The 21449-nt window shown below is 47.8% G+C and overlaps 1 protein-coding gene across 3 annotated transcripts in view; it reads right to left on the bottom strand.

Annotated features, from left to right (window-relative positions):
• The window catches only part of MYO18B (myosin XVIIIB), a gene marked incomplete at its 5' end in the record, with an annotated part of 221140 nt that overhangs the window by 107249 nt on the left and 92442 nt on the right, over window positions 1-21449 (bottom strand). For all 3 annotated transcript variants that reach the window (XM_082355033.1, XM_082355031.1, XM_082355032.1), the window contains 4 exons: window positions 3935-4059; window positions 7276-7384; window positions 7669-7788; window positions 20908-20997. In XM_082355033.1, the coding sequence (XP_082211159.1) occupies window positions 3935-4059; window positions 7276-7384; window positions 7669-7788; window positions 20908-20997 (444 nt within the window). The remainder of the gene's footprint in view (window positions 1-3934; window positions 4060-7275; window positions 7385-7668; window positions 7789-20907; window positions 20998-21449) is intronic.

Here is a 21449-nt window from a genome sequence, read left to right as displayed (position 1 = left end):
TGCATCTTCCTCCAGGAAACACCCTCCCAAATGTCCTAGTTTAGATCTGGGAGAGAGGGCAACTCAGCACACTCGCTTTGAAGAAATGGCCTCATTAGAGAATTGCTTTAAATAAGCAAAACGCTGAGTTAATGAAGCCTGTAATTCTAAATTCAGTATTTGAAGGCAAATGGGATGTTTTCGTATATTCTGCTGCTCAGAAAAAGGCTGCACTTTTATTACTTTTTAATGTAGCATGAGTATCCCTCCTTCCTTGGGGAGGCTGACCCGACTTTATAATTTGTTATCAAAGAACTGGGCTGTTCCCCTGTGGCTGTCCCTTGCTGGTTATCTATCTATGTCTTCTGAGGACCATGATAAATGTCCATCTTGGAAGTGACCCCTAAAACCATCTCCAGAGAGCCTCACTTCCACTGTTTATAAAATCCCGTGTGATCTCTTCCTGGCCCACCTCTGCAAGTTGATTCCATGATACTTTTCTCTCACAATGAGGACATATATATATATATATATATATATATATATATATATAAAATAGCGGGACAGGAAATATGACTTCAACTCTTATTGTGCTTACCTCTAATGGGGACACCAAGAAGTAAGCAGATAATTACAACACAGCATGATGAGGCTTGTTATCTGGGGAAATAATTCAGGGGCACCCAACCCAATCTGTGTCAGGGAAGACTTTCTGGAGGGAAGGACATTTAAGCTGAGATCTTAAGGTTAGTTGGAGATATCTAGGTAGGGAAGAGAAAGAAAGTGTTCTAGGAAAAGGAAACAGCATATGCAAAGGCCCAGAGGTGAGAAAGAATAAGGCTGTTTGGAAGGAGGGGGAAAAAAAAAGTGCAATGGAACAGAATAGAGTCCAGAAAAAGACCCACAGAAATACAGTCAGTTGATCTTCCACAAAGGGGCAAATGCTATACAGTGAAGCAAAGACAATCTTTTCGACAAATGGTGCTGAAACAACTGGTCATCCACATGCAAAAAAAATGAATCTAGACACAGATTTTACACAAAAATGAACTTAAAATGGATCACAGACGTAAATGTAAAATGCAAAACTATAAAGCTCCTGGAAGATAACATAGGAGAAAACCTTGATGACCTTGGATTTGGCAATGACTTTTTAGATATGATGCCAAAGTCACAACCCATGAAAGAAAGAATTTATAAGCTGGACTTTATTAAAACTAAAAATTTCTGCTCTGCAAAAGACATTATCAAGAGAATGAAAAACCACTGACAGGAAGAAAATATTTGCAAAAGACATATCTGATAAAGAACTTATCCAAAATATACAAGGAACTCTTAAAATCCAATGATTAGAAAACAAACAACTCAAATAAAAAAACAGGACAAAGACCTTAACAGACACTTCACCAAATAAGGTTACTGATGGCAAATAAGAATATGAAAATATGTTCCACACCTTATGTCATCAGGGAAATTAAAACAAGATACTACTACACATCTATTAGAATGACTAGAATACAGAACACTGACAACACCAATTGCTGACAAGGATGTGGAGCAACAGGAACTCTTACACATTCCTGATGGGAATGCAAAATGGTACAGCCACTTTGGAAGACAGTTTGATGGTTTCTTACAAAACTAAAGATACTCTTACCATATGATCCAGAAATCATGTACTTTGGTATTCACCCAAAGGCACTGAAAACTTACATCCACATAAACACCTGCACATGGATATTTACTGACAAAACATGGAAGCAACTGAGATGTCCTTCAGTAGGTGAATTGATAAATGAACTGTGATACATCCAGATGATGGAATATTATTCAGAGCTAAAAAGAAATGAGTTATCAAGCTATAAATGAAAAGATGTGGAGGAACCTCAAATGCGTATTCCTAAGTGAAAGAAGCCAATCTCAAAAGGCTGCATATGGTATGATTCCAACTATATGACATTCTGGAAAAGGCGAAGCTATGGGGACAGTAAAAACATCAGTGCTTGCCAGAGGTTGGGGGCGAGGGTAAACTGATGGAGCACAGAGGATTTTTAGGGCAGTGAATCTGTTATGTATGGAACTATAATGTGGATACATGTCATCATACATTTGTCCAAAGCCACAGAATATATGACAGTAAAGGTAAACCCGAAAGTAAACTACAGCAACCTACAGTCCTTAGTGATGGGTCAACGAATGTTCACTGATTGTAACAAATGTCCCACTCTGGTGGAGGATGTTGATAATGGGGGAGGCTATGCAAGTGTAGGGATGGGGGTAGATGGGAAACCTCTGTACCTTCCTCTCAATTTTCCTGTGAGCCTTAAACAACTGAATGGGTTGGACTCAGTGGTGTGCTGGAGCTGTCTTGTACCAACTTACAAGAGCTGATTCTGCACATCTCTTCCCAGTTCCACATTCAGTAACATCACAATGGTAGCCTGAAATTGGTCATGGTGGGAACATTTACACCACGGAAATCGGCAACTGGCAAACATTACACATCAGGGTCTGTTTTTAGAGTGACAGTTTATCAGCACACCACTGGTTAAAGTGTAGACTGGGTAGAATGTAGACTAGGGGTCGTTGGAGACAATGCAAAACAGAGGCCAAATTACTTTCATCTAGATATGCCAGACAAAGTTACATTATATTTGTAATGCCCAGCTGCACTTTCAAGAAAAAAAGGGAAATTGTAGGATGTCAGAAATGCAGAGGACACAAAACAAGAACACTCATGGTAGATGCTAACACTATCGCAGTCAAGGTGGGGGAGAAGAAGAGCAGCAGAAAGATCCAGAAATATCCCTAATGATAGAGGCTGTGTTCAAATGCCCAGAGGGAGACAGGAGACAAGGCCTTGGGGCCATGGAAGGTGGGAGCTTGGAAGGAAGACCCTTGCACTAAGCCAGGACCCTGAAAGAGCTGCACCTATTTGACAGGGGGCAAGGAAAGCTCCACCCATGGCCTGGAAGGTGGTTAAGAATGCTTGCTGCCACTCTGGCTCCCAGTCAGGGAGAAAGGGTTCCCATGAGAAATCAAAACCCCAGGTCTGTGCCTCATGTGAGTTCAAAGCTCAGACTGACACTTTGGACATGCTGCAAAAATCTGAAATGCAGAATTTATTTAGCATAACCTCGGGGGCTGCTGCAGAAGAAAAAGTGCAAAAGTGCTTCTTCTAAGAGGAACACATCCAAAAACATAAGACTCCATTTAAAATCAATAAAAAGGTTTTTAAAATTTTTAAAATAAGATCAACTCAATTAAAAAAAAAAAAAAAGCTAAAGACACATAAAATCTCACCATGAGTCAGAAAGGAAAAAAGGAACATCTACAATGCCAACTACGCGGGGCTGGTGTGTGGGAGGCGCCTGTGGAAGATGAACTCACAATCAAAATTTACAGAACACACAGGCAAACAATTCCCAGCGACAGTCAGTCTAACTTGTGATAACAGAACAATCTGAAAGAGATGCTGAAAGATCCCCTGGCTGCTGTGTGGTTGCGGGGAGAGGCTGGAAGCACTGAGACCAGTTAGGAGGCTGTTGCTCTGATATAGACGAGAGATGGAGGTGGAAAGTTAGGCTAGAGGCAATGGGGGCTGATATCATTTGACTATTTTAGGAGCACATTACAATCATTTTACAGATGAGAAACCTGATACCCAAAAGGTAAAAGTGCTTTCCACAAGGTCAGAGCAGAAAGGGAACTGGAACTCAGGTATCCCGAGCTCACTTTCATGTTCTTTAGTCCACAGCGTAGAACATTCGCATGTAGAGAAACTATCACCCATATCCCATAGCGACCTTCATGTGTAATATCAGTGGAGGTGGAGAAGCACGGAACAGGTGATGCCCTCTCTCCCTTCCTGGGTTCAGCCAACACCCTGAAGAGGGAGGTGAGACCCTGCCCAATCGCTGCCACTTTTGCAACCCAGACTATCTCCCCCCCTTACCTTCTGCTCCAGCTCGTTCCTAGACGCCAGCTCCGAGTCCAGCCTCTCCTCGGACTGCTGGAGACGCTTCCTGAGGAACTCGTTCTCCATCTGAGCACAGTCGAAGCGCATCTGCCACTCATCCACTGTTTAACAGAGTCAGAGAGGCCAGGATGGGAGGCTCAGTGAACGAGGGTGGTTCTCTCCCACGGTCTTAGCTCTTTGTGCACAATTTCACAGTGTTAATAGAATTCCTGAGGCTCGACCTCAGGCTTCAGATTAGGAAAGCCCACTTTAAGTCCAAGCTTTAAAAACCACTTCCTCCAGGCAGCCTGCCCTGACTACCTCCAGGTGTCTAACATTATTGACCACTCACTATTTTAAGCTTGGTCGTTTTACACTGTTCAATTTCTCTACAAGTGTGCAAAGACCTTTTTTTCCCCAAGGAAAGTCCATAATTTTTGAGGGTAGGGGAGCTGTTTTACTCATTTGCGGGTTTCTCCACACACTCTAGAAGAGTTTCCCACACACAGCCATTCCCCCCCCCCAACATGGTAACACAAGTTCTCCAACTGGAGTCATCCTACTGGCCTACCACACTGGGTGACAGAGAATAAAATCAGTGACTGTTGGTTGAATTAATTAACAAATAAATCAATGAGCAATAATTAAAGTGTCTATTAAATGAAGAGCAACAGACACACTGGTCGCAAGATGTCTCTATGTGATAGCAAAACAATCCCTTGATTTGGTAAAAATCTAAGAAAAATCATTTGCTGGTGTGATGAAAACTGTCTGGCTGAAGAGAACAGGCTGCAGTAAGTTGTGATATCTTTTAACTGAATAACAGAGTAACATCCTTTAAGGTAATGGAGATGTGGAAAACACTGCACAAATGGACAGTTTAAGATACAGACCCATCCATTTCTCCATCCACCCATCCGTCCTTCATCCATTGTTCCATCTACCTTCCATCCATCCAAACACTCACTGGGCACACTACTCCACACCAGGCACAAGGGATCATGAACAAGAAACCATTCTATCTTCTGGAAGTATCTACTTGTGGAGACAAACATGTAAAAATTCAGCTTCAACACAGCATGACCAGTAGTCTCATAAAGGAACTTAAGGAACTCCAGAAGAGGACTCAAACTCATAAGGGCAGCAAACTCTGTTCTGTTCATGATTGTGTCCAAAGGACTTACTACGATGCCCAGCATATCATAAACGCTCCATAACTTTCACTGGAGAGGTGGGTGGATGGACGTTAGGGTGCACGGAGAGGTGGGTACGTGGATGGATGAATGGATGGTGGGACTGAGGTCTTGTAGGAGGTCACCCCAATAGGGATTCTCACATAAAACAGAAGAATGATATAACTGTAAGAAGTCAGAGCCTCTTCAAGTTTCCATCAAGGTAAATAATATCATGGTAGGAAAGGAATCCTATCTCCTCGCCAGGTAAAAAGTCTCAAGTAGCAAACAGCACAGCCTGCAAAAGGAAGGGGCAGCAGAAAGGATTTCTGAGGCAGCCTGTGTACTCTGTGCTCCAGAGAGGGGTGTGAGTGGGCCGCACGAACGGATGAGGAAACTTCTCCACTCTGCAAGGCTGATTTCCACCTCCAGCCTCCCTCCCCATGGGCACCGTTTTTCACCAGTATGTGTAAGTGAGCCCTTCATTTTCCAGGCACATCTTTCCTGGGTTTCTCTGACCTCCCCATTTACATCGCAAGTTTCTTGAGAGCAGGGCCCAACTAAAATTCTTCTATAAACCACCCCCCACACAAAACAGGGTCTGGCTCAGTGCTGGACGCATACCGTAAAAGGTTCTCTTTAAATACTTAACCATGTAGAGTGGGAAAACATATATATTTTTAGTAATTTCTACTGCACCTTGATCCATAGAAGAGGCTGTGGTGCCACTGCAGTGGTGTGGTTAAAGTGTTTTATTGCTTCTTTCAACTTTCCTGTATTTTAGAGATTTTCTGTAATGAGTATGTATTACTTTCATAATGAAAAACAAAATATTTGTGGATTAGCTTCCTGGAATAAGCATCCCGAGCTGAAAGCCTGCACAGCTAATGTGCTCGTGAGCTAAGCGCATTTCCCCCATTGTCCGACTCCCGTATCTTTGCACAGGAAAACAAATGGCCGGGGAGTATCATTCAGACATAAATCACGGTCAGGATGGAACTGGGGCTGATGTTCTTCTGGGGAAATTGTGCCGGTTCTGGGCCAACACGTTCCCCACTCCCTGCATGGATCCTGCCTTGTTGGGTCTCAGGTATCTGAGAACCTCAGACTCCTCTGGATTAACCTCCCTGGTAGACACCTGCCCTGGGGGTAGCCAGGATGAGAGGATAACGAGAGTAGAGCAGGAAGCAAATGTGCCTTGCCTCTCCTCCACCACCTCTGGCCTTGGCTCCTCTGAGTGTCCCTGATGTTTCTAGGGCACTGATTCTCTGGGGGCACTGAAGGAATGATATCAACGTTTTATAAAGGCTGACAGACACGCTGGGAATCCTCCTCAGCTGACTCATTTAGACTGGGGAGAGGAGGTGACAAAGACGTCATCCTGCCCATCCAGCCGTGAGACGTGAGTCCCCAGGTTACCGTCTAAGACGGGCACCACCAGGAACCCCTGGCTCCTCCGAACATACCTCTCATTGGGCAATTCAGGGGTCCCCTCACCCTCTCTCCGTTCATTCAGTAACTGCTAAGGGCCTGACGTCACTTTTAAATGGGGACAGTAGTCGCTGCTCCACAGGCGATAAGCAGGGATAATGATCCCGCTATCAGTAATATCAGAAATAATGACAAAGTAACTAACAGCTATTCAGCATTCTGTACCATGCACGTGGCTAAACACCTTCCATTAATCATCTATGGCTACATCCATTTGAAAGATGAGAAAACCGAGGCCTGATAAAGTCTTTGCCCAAAGCCACCCATCTAATAAGCAATGGAGTCTAGAGTCAAATCCAGAAATGGGATTTTGTAGATTTCACTTTTTAACCACTGAACTGCCTTCCTCAAAAATTATATTAAAAAGACTCATATAAATATAAGGGTACCTTGCTCATCCATAGAACCACTATATTTTTAAATCATTCTTTGCATTATTACTAAACAGCACCTGCCACACTGATAATTTGTTACTTGGGATATTGTTGGATTATCTGTTTAATGACTGTGTCTTCCACTGGGCTGAGAAGGCAAGGACTGTTCCTTTCTCTCTGCCAACGTCTCAGCCCCTAATGCAGCGCCTAGAGCATCGTGAGCGCGCAGTACATGTGAATGAATGGAATAAAAGGACAGCTTTTCCACCAGTGTCTAATGCCAGGGGTCCCAGTGGCTCACCTCCTCCAGTGTGACTCCTTTCCAAATCATTCAAGCGAATTTTCTGCTGGGCTTCTTCCAACTGCTTCTCCACTTCTCCCAAATTCTTCTGGACTTGCTCATACTTGCTCTGGAAGAGAGGTCTCAAGGTTTCAAACTGGAGCTAGACAGAGGCCATCTCACCTAAGGTGCCTCCAAACCAGTACTGGCCACCTACCCCCTGCACAGTCTTCACCCAGGACACCTCCAAGGCCAAGACTTAGGAAGACTCAAATGTCCTCCAGGACTCCGAGGGTGGGAGTCGGTAAGCCTGTGCATCCCAGATGTGAGCCCCGGGGTTGCAGGGGGGGCAGGCCCACCTCTCCCAGCCACTCTGCTCGGCCACTCCCACCCCCGGCACTCCCGACCACTCGCCTTTAGCTCCTGAACTTCCCGGGAGGCCCGCAGCCGCTCTGCCCGCTCACTCTCCAGCACCTGGCAGGCCACGTCCCCTTTGAAGCGCTCGTCGGCCAGCTCTGTGGTCAACTCAGCAATCTGGGAGGGGGAGGGTTAAGGCAGGGTTACTTGCTGGCGCTGCAAACCCTTCCCTCTCCACACACACTCCACGGGACCACCCCTGAACTAATCACTGGGTCTTATCGCAAGGCAACCCTTCAGCATAAGGTGGTTAAGAGCACGGATGCTGGAATTTTACTGGTCTTGGTGTGTTAGGATTCCTGGCCCAACGCTCTGAACTAGGCAGCATGCCTCTCGGATGCTCAGTTTTCTCAGCTTTAGCGGGGTGGGGATAACTGATAGAACTGTCGTGAGAACTGAGATAATCCACATAAAGCTTAGCACGGTGCCCAGCACATAGTAAGCATTCAATTAAAACCCAGTTATTCTAGTAGAAACTCTCCTTAGCCATCCTTCAGGGAGCCATCTCACTGGACCAACCAACAGGCTCCCTCAGGAAGACACACTCACAGGTGCCCATCCCCCAGGGATGCTCTCAGCCAGGAAACCCCTCCATGGTTCCCCAGGGTCCACCTGCCTCCACCAGGTGACAGCCACGCTCACCCGGTATCGACTGTGAGTGCTCCCAACCTGTTTATGTCTCATATACTTTTACCACCATTACCTATCCTATTAGCTATTACATAAACCTGTAAAATGTGACCGGGCAAAGAGTTTCCATGAAAACTAGGTTGAATGCTTTGGAGGTAACAAATACAAGTGAGTTGCTTCTTAAAATTCTGTCAAACAGGTGTAGGTGCAAAAACTATACAGAAAAAAACAGAAGTAAAAAATTTAGGCTTTTGCGTTCAAATTTCTTTGCCATTTGCTCTGCTTTAAAGAAATCAAAACTGGAAATCATGTAGCTGTGTGTTAGGGGCGTGGTCCAAAAAAGAAGTAGATCTGGGGTCAGACGCTCATCCTCCAAGGGCTTTGGTCCTACCTCAGTGAGTTGAGGTAGACACGTTTAAAGTTAAAAATAAAAATGTTTATTTTTAAATGAATTCCCACTTGCACTGACTTTCCCCACCCCCCCCAAATAACCAACCAACAACAAACACCAAACGGGTCAGCGCTTCTGTGGTCTTATTGTTCCAAAATACAGCCTTCTGGGTTAAAGGATATGCCGAAGAAAGTGAGGAGAGAATCATATGAGTGGACAGTTTAGACCAAGAGGCACACAATTGACCTTGCACAGAAGAGGAGTCCTCATGAAACTGAGGCTACCCCTTGTGCGGGGCAGTGGCTCAAGTCCAGAGGGAGAGAACGAAAAAAAAAAAAAATAGAGGCAAGAACCCCGTACAGCGTTCAAGTTCAGACACAACAACTAACATATTGTGTGACCCTGGACAAGTTTCTTCCTCTCTGGGGCTGTGGTCACCTGAACTACAAAATGCACTGAATTAGGTGATGTCTCCTGTCCTTCTGGCAATCCCATTCTATGCCACAGATCTTGCATATAAAGATGTCAGAACACCACAGTTCCCCATCAGACCCTCTGTGTGGTACCGAGGGGCGGCTGTGCGGTGCTCTCACACACACTCGAGGTGGCCCTTCTGGTGTGGAACCCAGGCCCCGTCAACACTATCAGCTCACAGGCGGCCTCAAAAACCACTCAGCTGCCCCATGAAGGAGGAGGATGCAGATCTATATGTTCCGACATTAAAAAAAAAAAAAAAAAAAAAAAAAATCCCCAAGTCATATTGCCAAGGGGAAAAAGAAAGCAACGTTGCAGAATAGAACATTTGGCATGTTTCCATTTTTGTCTGTACTTGCACAGAAAAAGGCACGCCCAAACTGTGAATGGGGATTCCCCCCCCGCGGACCCCCGAAGGATGCACTCACAGAGGACTCCAATTTCCTTGTGACGCATTTCTGTACTGGTGACTTTTTAAACCGCTTTTGTAATCAGAAAAACACAAAACAAAAATATCTTTTTAAAATAGTCTAAACCATAAATTGAGCTGGGGCTGCCCTGTCCATTCTATGCCCCCCACCTTTCTTCCTCCTCCAGCCCATCAGCTTCACTCCCATCTTGATGACCATACCAGTGACAGCTCAGGCCAAAACGCCAATTTCAATAAACAGAGGAAAAAACCGAGGCTTAAGGGGAGCGTTCTGAAGTCACACAGCAAGTGAGCAGCAGAGCGTAGATGTGGACCCAGGTCCCTTACATCCAAGTACCGACCACCAGTTAAAGGGGAAAGGGCTCTCTGGCCCTGTTCCTGGCTATCTTTGGGGTGGGGCTTCCTTTGCTATTCCTCACACTGTCGTCTCTAAAGTATTCATTGCAGTGACCTCGGACGGTTGTTTAAATGCAAATCTCAGGATCCTCAGATCCCCCAAACCGAAGTCTCTGAGGTGGGACCCAGGAATCTGAATTTCAACACACTCCAGGGTGATTCTTTAGCACCACAAAGTTTAAGAATTACTGCCGTAGAAATAGCTAGGATCGCCTCCTAATTTTGGCCTCACTTGGCTTTAGACGGGTTAGATTTGCCTAGGGATGTGCAAAGGCATTCAAGCTGGAAAAATGATCACTTGCAGTGGGTGCCGACTACAGGCCAGTGCAATCCAGGAGCGCCCCAGGTCACGCCCCGAAACATGCCCCGCAGCCGTGAGATCAGCACTGATCCCAAACGCAACTGTGTTCTCTCTGCCTTAGCCAATTAGTATGAAATTTAATTTGTGCTAATGGGCCTGAGCAAAGGGAACACAAAATTAATTTAATGCATTAATTCTGAGTTCCACAGACCCAAGTCTGGAGACCAAAGGACAATTAGTCCTTTTAACCTGGGGAAACGACAGCCGCTTTTAACAGAGACAGTAGCCCTTGACCTCCCCCTGTCCCCACAAAGCCCTCTCCCTTCACACGTTTTGGGGTCTGGGGGCTTTGTCCTTGTGGTGAGGGGTAGGCACTACGCCCAGAGCTATTAGGTGAGTGCAAAATGAAGGCCAAGTTAATGAGGGGAGGGCCTGGTCTTTAAAGCCAGAAGGGTCCTCTGCAGATTGCTCCAGGACCAGTTAACCAGAAATTATTCTGGAAACCTCCCTGGGTCCATCACTTGGCCAAGTCATCAGAAACCCTCTTTCTACTTAGGGACAATGACTCCAAGGGCCTGCCAGAGAGGGGGGGACAGAAAGGAATTAATCTGCTGTACATTTTGCACAAACAGAAATAATATATCCTGCATGCTGACACCATGTGCAGTTTGGGGCAACAGTGGGTAACGGGGATTTGAAGGACGTTAGCGCTGAGCACACGTGGGGTCCCGTGGACTGTCACTGTCACCTGCCCTTCATGATACAAGCACCCCTGCCCTCAAAGACTCCACTGTCGAGTTGGGGAGAGAAGAAAACCACATGTGAGGCGCCCACGTGTCTTGGCTCAACCCTGCCCTAGGCTCTTATACTCAAGGACCCTCTGACCCCAAGTCACCTTTCCCGTCGAGAGCAAACAGCACCCTTTCCCTCTCCTCCTGTACTTTTCAGTTTAACCAAAAGGATTTGTTCATAATAAGCCCTCGAATGAGAAACAGCTCACTCATCCACCGCTGAGGACAGACATGAGCTTACTGAGCACTGGGCATAGACGCCTGACGAGAAGGGTCTTTGCACAGGACAAGAAACAGAGGCACTGAGAGGTGAAATGATGTGCTCAAGTCAGAGCTGATGAGTCTCGGAGGGAGTCCGCCAGGGCGGCCTCACTCCCGGGTCCTAGCTGGACCTCTGTCCAGACGGTCCTCTGTCCCGCATCCACTGCGCAACTCAATCCCCTGCCCCTGGGCCCCTGGGGGCAGCAGAGCAGGAATCGTCGTCCTCCAGGAGCAGACGTGGAACAGCCGGCGGGTGCGGGTCAGCGGCCTGATAAGACCTGGACCCCAACCACTCCACGGGGCCATGGCCAAAGGGAGCCTTGTGGACCCCCCATAGAAGGGAAGCCCCCATCCCCCCATCCTCATCAACCTGAGTGGCTAAAACAGAAAATGGGAAAAAAAACCAGAAGAGAGAAAAGAGAGAGAGGCGAGAAAATGAATCGACAGGTGAAGGGCAGCCTGACGGCAAGGCCAGCGGCGGGAGGGGCGGGGGGGCCGCTGTCTGCTGGTCAAGGAGATTAAGCAGGTCTCACGGTACCTGCCCCTAAAGCTGCCCCAGGCATCACGGATGACTCAGGACAAATCTCCGGGGGCCCCCAGAGATGCAGGTGGACACCAGTGCAGGCACCACTGTATTTCCCTTCCCAGCTGGGGACGCCACCTGCTCGTAAGTAACAGTAATAGTGATAGTGACAGTAACAGTAATACCTTAGTCACAATCACCACCACAGACAGTGCTGATGGCATGCCCAGCACAGGCTAACCCACAGAACCCTCACGGCAACGCAGACAGGCGGGTACTGACAGCTCCAGGCTGCAGATGAGGCACCAGGGTGCAGGCGGCCAAGGACACGCAGCCAGCCAGGGGCACAGCTGGGCTATGAATTATGGCAGCCTGGCTCCTGAGCCTTCACTTCTAACCACAGCATCAAACTGCCTCTTGGGGGCTCAAAGAACGTGTGCTGAGTGAACAAATAAATGTGTGTGAACCAAGAAGCAAATGTCGGTGGAGACGGGCCGCTGCTTTAAGAATACCGAGAGAAGGGGCATCTCCTGAGCGGGACATGTGGGGATGGACACGTCACCGACTGGCCTTGGGGGGAGAAGGGACAGTTATGGGCTTTCACAAGCATTAGAAAGGGTCTTCAAGGAACCCCAGCACCCCCCAAAAAGATAATAACCCCTCAGATGCTGTCACCCACACATCCCATCCTGAGAATGTCCTTTGGTCCAGCCCCTACCTTCAGGATGGAGTTCAACCCTCTAACATGCTTCTCACGGCCCCTGTGACCCGGCCCAGCTTCATGGCCTGACCCCCACCCCGTAATCACCCTCGTTCCATGAGACACTCCAACTGCCAGGACTGCAGGTGCCAGATCAGGTCCCCGCTCTCTGTCTCTGCCCTTGCTCTGCCCTCCACCTGGAATGCCTCCCCACCCCATGGCCTGGCTGGGCCTGCTCATCCTTCAAGACCCCTCCTCTGAGAAGCCCTCCCTGAGCCCATTCCCAGTCTGGGTAGATGCTCCTCCTCGATCCCAGCCAGACCTGGGTTCCAATCCCAGCTCTGCTACTCACGGGCTGTGTGATGTCAGACAAATCACTTCCCCTCGACGACCTTCACTTTCCTCATCTAGGACGTGGGGGTACCAACACCTCCCTCACAGTGTGATTTGAAGGTAAAATGAGATGATGCAGGTAAAGTATTTATCACAGCACCTGGCACAGACACACTGCTCATTAAATGTTACTTTAATTACTAAATTCGGTACTATTCCATTCATTCATTCAACGCCCACTGAATGCTTGGAGGGGTGCAGAAATAGCTGAGATGTATCATTATCTTTGAGGAACTCAGTTTGCTGGGGGGAAGGTAAAAAATGTCAGCTGTGTATTAGTCACAGTGGTGATGCGTCAGAGGTAGTGTGATGGCTGCTTTACAGGCACCTCCCCACACAGCCCTACACAGAGGAACGCGTAATATTACCGTCACCGTCTTACTCATGGTGACACAAGGGCTCAGAGTCTTGAAGGATCTGCCTACCATCCCGCAGCAATAAGGGCACAAGGTCAGCTGTCCCGATGGACCCTCCGCTCCTGTCCCAGAGCACCGGGGCAGGTCACCGTCCTCATCCCCACCTCGTACAGCCCCCGTTTCTGCATTTGTGTTGCAAGGCAGGTAGAGACGAGATGACGGGCTCCATTTTCACCTGGGGAAGCAGAGGCACACAGAATGGACTTTCCAGCCGAGCCCTCCTCTGTGGGGCTTTGGCTCACCCCACCGTGGCCATCCTTGAACAGGCTCACCCGGTGTCGGCAGAGCCTCTGCAGCTGGCTGTCCGCCGGGCGGATGCCCTCCCCGGCATGTGCCCCCAGTGAAGGCCCGAGAGACCCTAACATCTTGAGTCAGGTAGGAAACCAGGCTGCTTTATTCTCCTGGGGACGAGGGGCTACCACATCCCGTCCCCACCGAGGCAGAGCGCTGTGCCAGAGCACGGAACCAGGCGTCAGGAGAGCTGGGATGAGGTCAAGGCCCGTGACCCCCAGCAAGTCACTTCCTGTCCCCTCCTAGAGGTCAGCTGCTGCTGGACACCGTCATGGCCATCAGAGTCACCTCCCTCAGGGCTACGCTAATGCACTTCTGCCCTAAGTCTCCAGTCCCCGCTGCATCCCGGTGATTCTCTCGGCAATTCCTTACCCAGAAGTGAAACTTCCTGGGCTAATGAGGCCAGACATCGGGGCGCATGGGCCTCCGTCTTTTGCCGTAAATAAGGTCCTGGATATATTCCAGAGAGAGAAGAGACCACCCCTCTCTCACGCACCGCCACGTGCTCCCGCAGCCTGCCAGGGGCTCCCTACCAGACTGGCTGCTTCCTTGTGAAAATAAAAAGCCCCACTTGGCATCCAGGCCGATTCTGCTTGAAGAAGATTTATAGCCAGCGACTCAGAGGCTCCTCGTCTCCTCTTCTGCTCCTTCGCAAATGAAGCACTCAAATCATTTTGCCATAACGTTGTCTTTTGACTAAGCCCCGTCAAATGGAGTTCCCACTGATGAGGCAACACCATGTTTCAGCCATGGTTCTGCGGCTGTCTCCCCCCTGCTGAGATGAGGGTGGGGTGCAGACGCCGTGAAGGGGGCTGGGGGGTCTTCAGGAGGCACAGCCCTGAAGGAGTGTCTGCTCCCCAACTGTCAACAGAAACTCGCTTCCAAGAAAGGAGAACCGTGTGGAAGGAGATGTGGGAAGAGATACTTTGTATTAACGTTTCTCAAAGTGTGATCCCCGGACCAGCAGGTTCAGCATCACCTGAGAACTTATTAGAAACACAGAAGCTCCAGGGCCACCCCAAGCCACCGACTCAGAACCTCGAAGGCAGGGATCCAGCGATCTACATCCTGACACGTCCTCTCGGGGATTCTGACACACATTCACCACTGCTCTAACACAGCACAACCCTCCCGCGTCAGAGTCACCTCAAGGCCTGGTGAAGAGGCACTGAAGGACCCCCACCTCCAAGATTCCCTCCTGGGTCAAAGCCTTGAGAGATGGGACCAGGGAAGCTACAGGGTTAACAGCTCCTCTGGATGATTCCGATGCTCTTTAAAGTGCAAAAGCAACCAATATAAATCAACAGTAGCTTTGCCCAGGCCAGGTCGTGGGTGGGAGGTGGTGGGGAGGGAAGGGAATTAGAGCTCTTTCTTCAAATAGAATCTTACTTGGGCCCCAACATGCTACATTCCACCAAATCTGAGCTGCCACTGATTGTAAGATGCACCGTTACAGAATGTAAGAAACGAACATGCGGCCAATTTTTAGTGTTAGCTGCCAATGACTGTTAAGATGCATCCTGAGTCCAGAGATGTACAAAGGGAGAAAATAATGTGCATCTGAGAATCGATAAAAACATAGAATGAAACCAAAAAAGTGCATATACTGTAATGGATGCAGGTATGGGAGTCCTGGAGCCCCCTGACCTCCTCCTCACCCTCTGGTGGGTCTGAAGAGACACAGGGCTTCAGAAAACACTTCAAATTACCGCATCAGAGAAGGCAAGCCACAGAGTGGAAGGCATGTGTACTACTTACATTGAGCAACTGACCTTATATCCATGGCATATAAAGAACTGCTACAAATCAACAAGAAAAGCAATAGAAAAGACGTGAAAGACCACTTTGCCAAAGAGGATAACCAAATAGCCAAAAGCATGTGAAAAGGTGCAAATTAAAATCACAATGTTGTACAAGTGCACACCCACCAAAATCGCTAAATGAAAAAGGCAGATAGTGCCCAGTGCAGGTAAGGGTGCAGAGCAGGCAGAATGGTCACCTGTGGCCACGGGCAAGTGCAAACCGACACAAACACGGTAGCAAGCTGTTTGGCAGCATCTACGAAAACTGAACACAGAAATAACTTAAAACCCAGCCATTCCATCCCTAGGTGTATTCCTAACAGAAATGTATGACCTGTGCACCAAAAGACACGTGTGAGGCTGTTCACAGCAGGCTTGTTCTTTATAGTTGAAAAACAGAAACAACTGAATGTTCCTTTAGAGTAGAAGGGGTTAAGAGTGGTCTCTGCGCATAATGGACTACTCTACAGCAAAGGGAGGGAGTGATCCACCATCACCCATGACGAGGCGGATGAATGTCACAAATGATGTCAAATGAAAGAAACCAGACACAAATGAGTACACACCTTTGATGAATTTAGGCAAAGTGCAAAAACAGGGAGAAAACTAATCTATAGTGTCAGAAGTCAGTTTGGTGGTTACGGGTGGAGGGTAGTGGCTGAAAGGGGGCACCAGGGGGGAATCTGAGGGAAGCTGGGAGTGACCTGTGTCACACTCTGGGTGCTGGTTGCATTGGTGTGTCCCCTTTGTGAAAATTCACTAAGCTGTACACTTAAGATGTGTGCACTTTTGTGTATGTTGGACCTTAACATAAAGTCTAAAAGGCAGGAGGAAAGGAGAAACAGGAGGAAGAAGAAGAGGCGGCAGAAAGGGGGGTTTGAGGAGGAAGAGGAAGAAATCCTAACACTCAGTCATCTTAATGTGCTTCCTAGATAAAGTGCTGCTTCGACTCCTGGCTGAATTCTCTTTATGGCACTGGCATCACACCCTTGGCTTGCGTTTCAAGGAGATGCTACCAAAAGCATTCCTACAGACCCCTCTTGTATTTACTGTGTGAATAGTGCCCTTGGTGCCCTTTTAATGAGGATTCATGGGAGAAACTTCTCTAATATCTAGATTATCTCAATACCCTGAAAAGTTCCTCTTTTCTCAAGCAACAGGTGTGTGTGTGTATGTTTAACCTAGGCACAACATGTCTATGGAATATCCTGTTTTCCTCTTTGCTTTGGTTGCTAGGAAGCTCAGTGTCAAAATTTCGGCCCACTTTTAATGGTTCCACTCACCCATTCTGTGTCTATTCTGTACCTGGGGCCAGGCTGACGTGATAAGCAAGACACATCCCTGCCCTTGGGTTCTCCCAGTCTAGCTGGGACACAGGTGATTAGGTTGCACCAATCAATGCTGTGAGGGGAAGGAAGCACAGGGCCAGTGGTAGAATATAGTGGGGGCCTAACCCACCCTTAGAGGGTCAACGAAGGCTTCTTGGAGGAAGCACCACCTGAACTAAGTAAGAAGGAATGACCCGACATTTACCAGGTGAAGAGGGTGGAGAGGAATGTTCCAGGCAGAGGGAAGAGCACAGGCAAAGGCTGTGAAGTAAGAGTGAGTCTGAGGCCAATAGTAAATGTCTATATTCTAACTCTTTCCCTGGTTTTCTATATTCCTCAAATCTTAGTTCCCTTTGCTCTGATTTTCTTAGCTTTAAATTTTTGTCTTAATTTTTCAAGGCCCCGTGCATTCAACTGTGTGTGATACAAAGACAAAAAGAGCCTGGACAGAATATTCCGTAGGTGCTGACATGTCTATGCTTGGTTCAGGTCTCAGAAGCCTGGCTCCCTCCCTCTCTCCTCCCAGTGTCCCATAAGCTGGAGCTCTAGATGCTAAAGGTGCTCACCACATCCCTCTCTCCAAGTCTTGCCCAGCAGTGGACACATCGCAAACCCCCAAGTCCAACCTGACAGCTCGAGATGAATTACTGCATCAAGCGTCAGCTCAGTGGGAAGGAATTTCTACCAGGAAGTCACTGATATTCCCCACCAGCCCACAGAGCTCCAATTTTTTGCTTCTGCTGCTCTACTCATGGCTACTTCCGGCAAGAGAGGTCAGGCCGCTGGCCCTCTGGAGCCTCGATGGAGAATGTAAGGCACTCTCAGTTGTCATTTCCACTCCGCCTCACAGTCTCGTCCACGAGAGGGGCACCGGCTCATGGCGCAGCAGCCCCGCCCGCCCAGCTTCTCCTAACTCTGTGTGCAGACGTGACTCTCCCTTCCAGGGGCCCCTGCCTCTTGCCTGACCATAGGAGTGGGTGTGGATTAAGCAGACAGAGGACCCTTGGTGGGGAGAGTGGACACAGTCACGGGGAGGATGAGAAGGGTGGAAAAGAGACAGCCCTTCCACCCCAACTTCATTCCATGTCCCACGTGAGCCAGCCAGGCTCAACTCAGGCTGTGAACGTAAGGCGAAGGAGGAGTTATGTTGGCTTGATGGTGAATCTAATTACAGTCCCCATTAGCCATCAACCAAACCAAGCAATATTACCAGTAATGATAACATCATAGCCTCGCTGGTAGAGAAAGCTCTAGTTTTGCTCTGGACTGAGCTTTATCTCATGTTGCTTCAGGACCTTTGCACTTGCTGTTTCTACCCTTCCTCCAGATCTGCACAGAGATGGGTACAGCAAATCGTTCTGATCTAGATTCAAATATCTCAATCCACAGAAGCCTTCCCTGACCACTCAGGAAATATTGGCCCCCACTTGACCTACCTCCACCGTCACCTCGCTCTGCTTAATACCTGCAGCACTCCACAATCTGACACCAGTTTGCATGTTTATTTACTTGTGATCTGTCTCCCTCTATCGGCCTGGAGACTTGGTGAGGACAGGGACTTTGCTTTGTCCCTGGCTGTATCCAAGGGGTCCGGTTGAATGCCTGCCACATGGGAGATGCTCAGACATAGTATGTGATGAACAAGGGAATAAATAAGTTCCATCTGAACTTCACCAGAACCCTGTGAGGTACCCAGGGCTTCCTGAAGAAAGGCAGCGAAGCATTCAATTAGGGTGCAAAATTGAAGGGAGCACCGAAAACCTCAGAAATCAAGATAAATTAAAAACGTTAATGCAATTTTTAAGAAAATCAAAATTAATGCCAAAAATCTGTGATGACTAAAATATCAAACTTTTAAATAAAGAATCAAGACAGGATCCCACCGTGCAGAGTTCGTCACTTGCCTCACCCTAATCTTGGCCCGCAAACCCTGCATTTATTTAAAATTCTGATATTCTGCTCATCCTGGGTTTTTTGCATGCAATTTATCTCTTAAAAGATACTGCATTAGGTCTTCCCTGGTGGCGCAGTGGTTGAGAATCTGCCTGCTAATGCAGGGGACACGGGTTCGAGCCCTGGTCTGGAAAGATCCCACATGCCGCGGAGCAACTAGGCCCGTGAGCCACAACTACTGAGCCTGCGCGTCTGGAGCCTGTGCTCCGCAACAAGAGAGGCTGCGATAGTGAGAGGCCCGCGCATGGCGATGAAGAGTGGTCCCCACTTGCCACAACTAAAGAAAGCCCTCGCACAGAAACGAAGACCCAACACAGCCATAAATAATAAATAAATAAAGGGAAAAAGATGGTTCTATTTAAAATATATATATATACTGCATTAAATATTATTTATCTCGCTGAGTTTTTTGGTGCCCCTTTCAATTCTGTGCCCCAGACACGTGCCTTCCTCTCCTCACCCTCATCCAGGCCCCGAGAGCTGAGTGGGATGGCAAGTTTTCCTTGGAGAGCTCTTTCGCCGTCTCCCCACAGCTCACTGACTGCGCCCCACATAATACGGAATGAAGACGTGTAGGGGTCTGTAATTTGAGATCGTCTCCTTGGGGGCAGGGCCATCCGGTTCATGTCTTCATCCCCAGCCCACGAACTCAATCCCCAGCCAAAGAGAGAAAACCCCGGCCTGCAGTCACACACTCCCCCAGCCCAACCTTCCCCAGTCACGTGTCCCTTCCATCCCCCAGAGTCGGCCACTACACAGAATCTGGCATTATTATTCCCATGAATATCTTTACACCATAACGACTTAGGTATATTCCCCAATCAATGTATAGTATTGTTGTGCACATTTTAAAAATTGATATGTACTGTAACATATTTTAGGCATTCTTTTGTAAATTAATCCTTTTCCTTCAGCACTTTGTTTTCGAGGGCAATCCATGTTGGTTCATGTATCTCTGGTTGAAGGGTCAGGAAACATCTTCTATAAAGAGCCAGATAGTAAATATTTTTAATCTCTGAAGGTCATACAGTCTCTGTCACAGCTACTCAACTCTGCCTTTGTAGCACAAAAGCAGCCAGAGACTATGCACAAATGAATGGGCGTGGCTGTGTGCCCATAAAACTTTACAAAGAACAGGTGGTGGAATGGATTTGCCCTATGGGCCACAGTTTGCCTGCCTCTTTATCCATTTTCACTTTGGTAACTCAGTTTTTAGTATAACAAAATGTGTTCATCCATTCTGTCAACAGACCCCTTTTTGGGTGTTTACATTTCTTCAACATGACAAATGCTGCTGCTGTAAGCTTCTTGTCCTTTCATTTAGGTGAGAGAGATTCTCCTGCAAGTGTGCCTAGAAGTGGAATTGCTGGGTCACAGGGTACAGGCAGCTTCATCTTTCAGAGATAACGCTAGATTGTTCAAGAGCCATGAGATCAATTTACACTCCCACCAGCAGCGTGAGTTCCTGCTGCTACGCACCCCTGCCGGCACTTGGCTACATCAGACTTCTGGATTTTGCCCATCTGAAGCGTGAAATGACACCTACTGTCGGGTTAATTTACATTTCCTGATTGCTAGTTAGTTGCTCATCTTTTCATGAGTTCATTGGCCATTTGAATTCCTGATCACAGGAACTCTTGTTCCTGGGAACTGCCAATTCCTAATTTTTGCCCATTTTTTTTAAACTGGAGTGTCTGCCTTTTTTCCAGTTGATTTGAGGAAATTCTTTACATATTCTGGTTACTCTTTGTCAGTTATATGAGTCGCAAATTTCATCTCCAAGTATGTGGTGTGTCTCTATTTTATGCTCTGACAGTCAGAAGTTGATTACTTTACCCGGGGTCACAGTGATCATTTTCCCCCTGCGATTTGTGCTTTTGTGACTTATTTAAGAAATTCTTCCCTTTGGAGCCAAATGACATGGGTTTGAATCTCAGCTCTATACTTGCTGATTGTGTGGCCTGGGGAAGGAACCTAATATCCCAGAGCCTCCGTTTCCTCCTCTGTAAAACGGGGACAGTAACAGCATACACCTCACAGGGTTATTCTGAGGCGGCGTGAAGGCACTTAGCACAATGCCAGGCTCATCCTCATCATCTTCTCCATCAGCAGACCTCCCCCCACACAGGGACCCCGCACAGGAGGGATGGGGCTACCTTGCTCTCCAGCAGGTCTGTGTTCTGCCGGAGATCATTCCGAGACCTCTCTGACTTCTCTAGCTTCTGTCTCAGCGTTGTAAGCTCCGCCTAGAAAAGCAAACACCTTAACAGAAGCCATTCTGGACTGGAGGTATAGGTTCCATGTATACAATAAAGAGTGGCCAGGGAATGAAGTAGGCAATTCAGCAGCCTATCTGTGATGACACCCAGATGCTAAGTTCCTATGAGGGATGTTTCCTTTGACCATTTCTGAATATCAATGTCTCTGCTCACGCAAGTCTGGTCCACACCAGCCCAGTCTAGGGGCTGAATGCAAATCCTCAGAACAGGACCGCTGCTTACCCCGAGACTGGGCACGCCCGAGTGAGACGGGCGCTCAGCTCTTCATCTTCCCCAATTATCACTTTCTGGCCAGTGGGTCAGCACGAGGTTTACAAGACCACCATTAGGAGCAAGTGAAATGCCCACCCACTGCAGGCTGGTGGAGTGAACCATGAAACACACACACCAAGGAGGACTATGTGGCCATGAAGAGAACA

Source organism: Balaenoptera borealis, assembly GCF_965194805.1.
Source record: "Balaenoptera borealis genome assembly, chromosome: 14".
Taxonomy (NCBI): domain Eukaryota; kingdom Metazoa; phylum Chordata; class Mammalia; order Artiodactyla; family Balaenopteridae; genus Balaenoptera; species Balaenoptera borealis.
The sequence above is the reverse complement of the archived record's forward strand: the minus strand, read 5'-3'. Positions and strand labels throughout refer to the sequence as shown.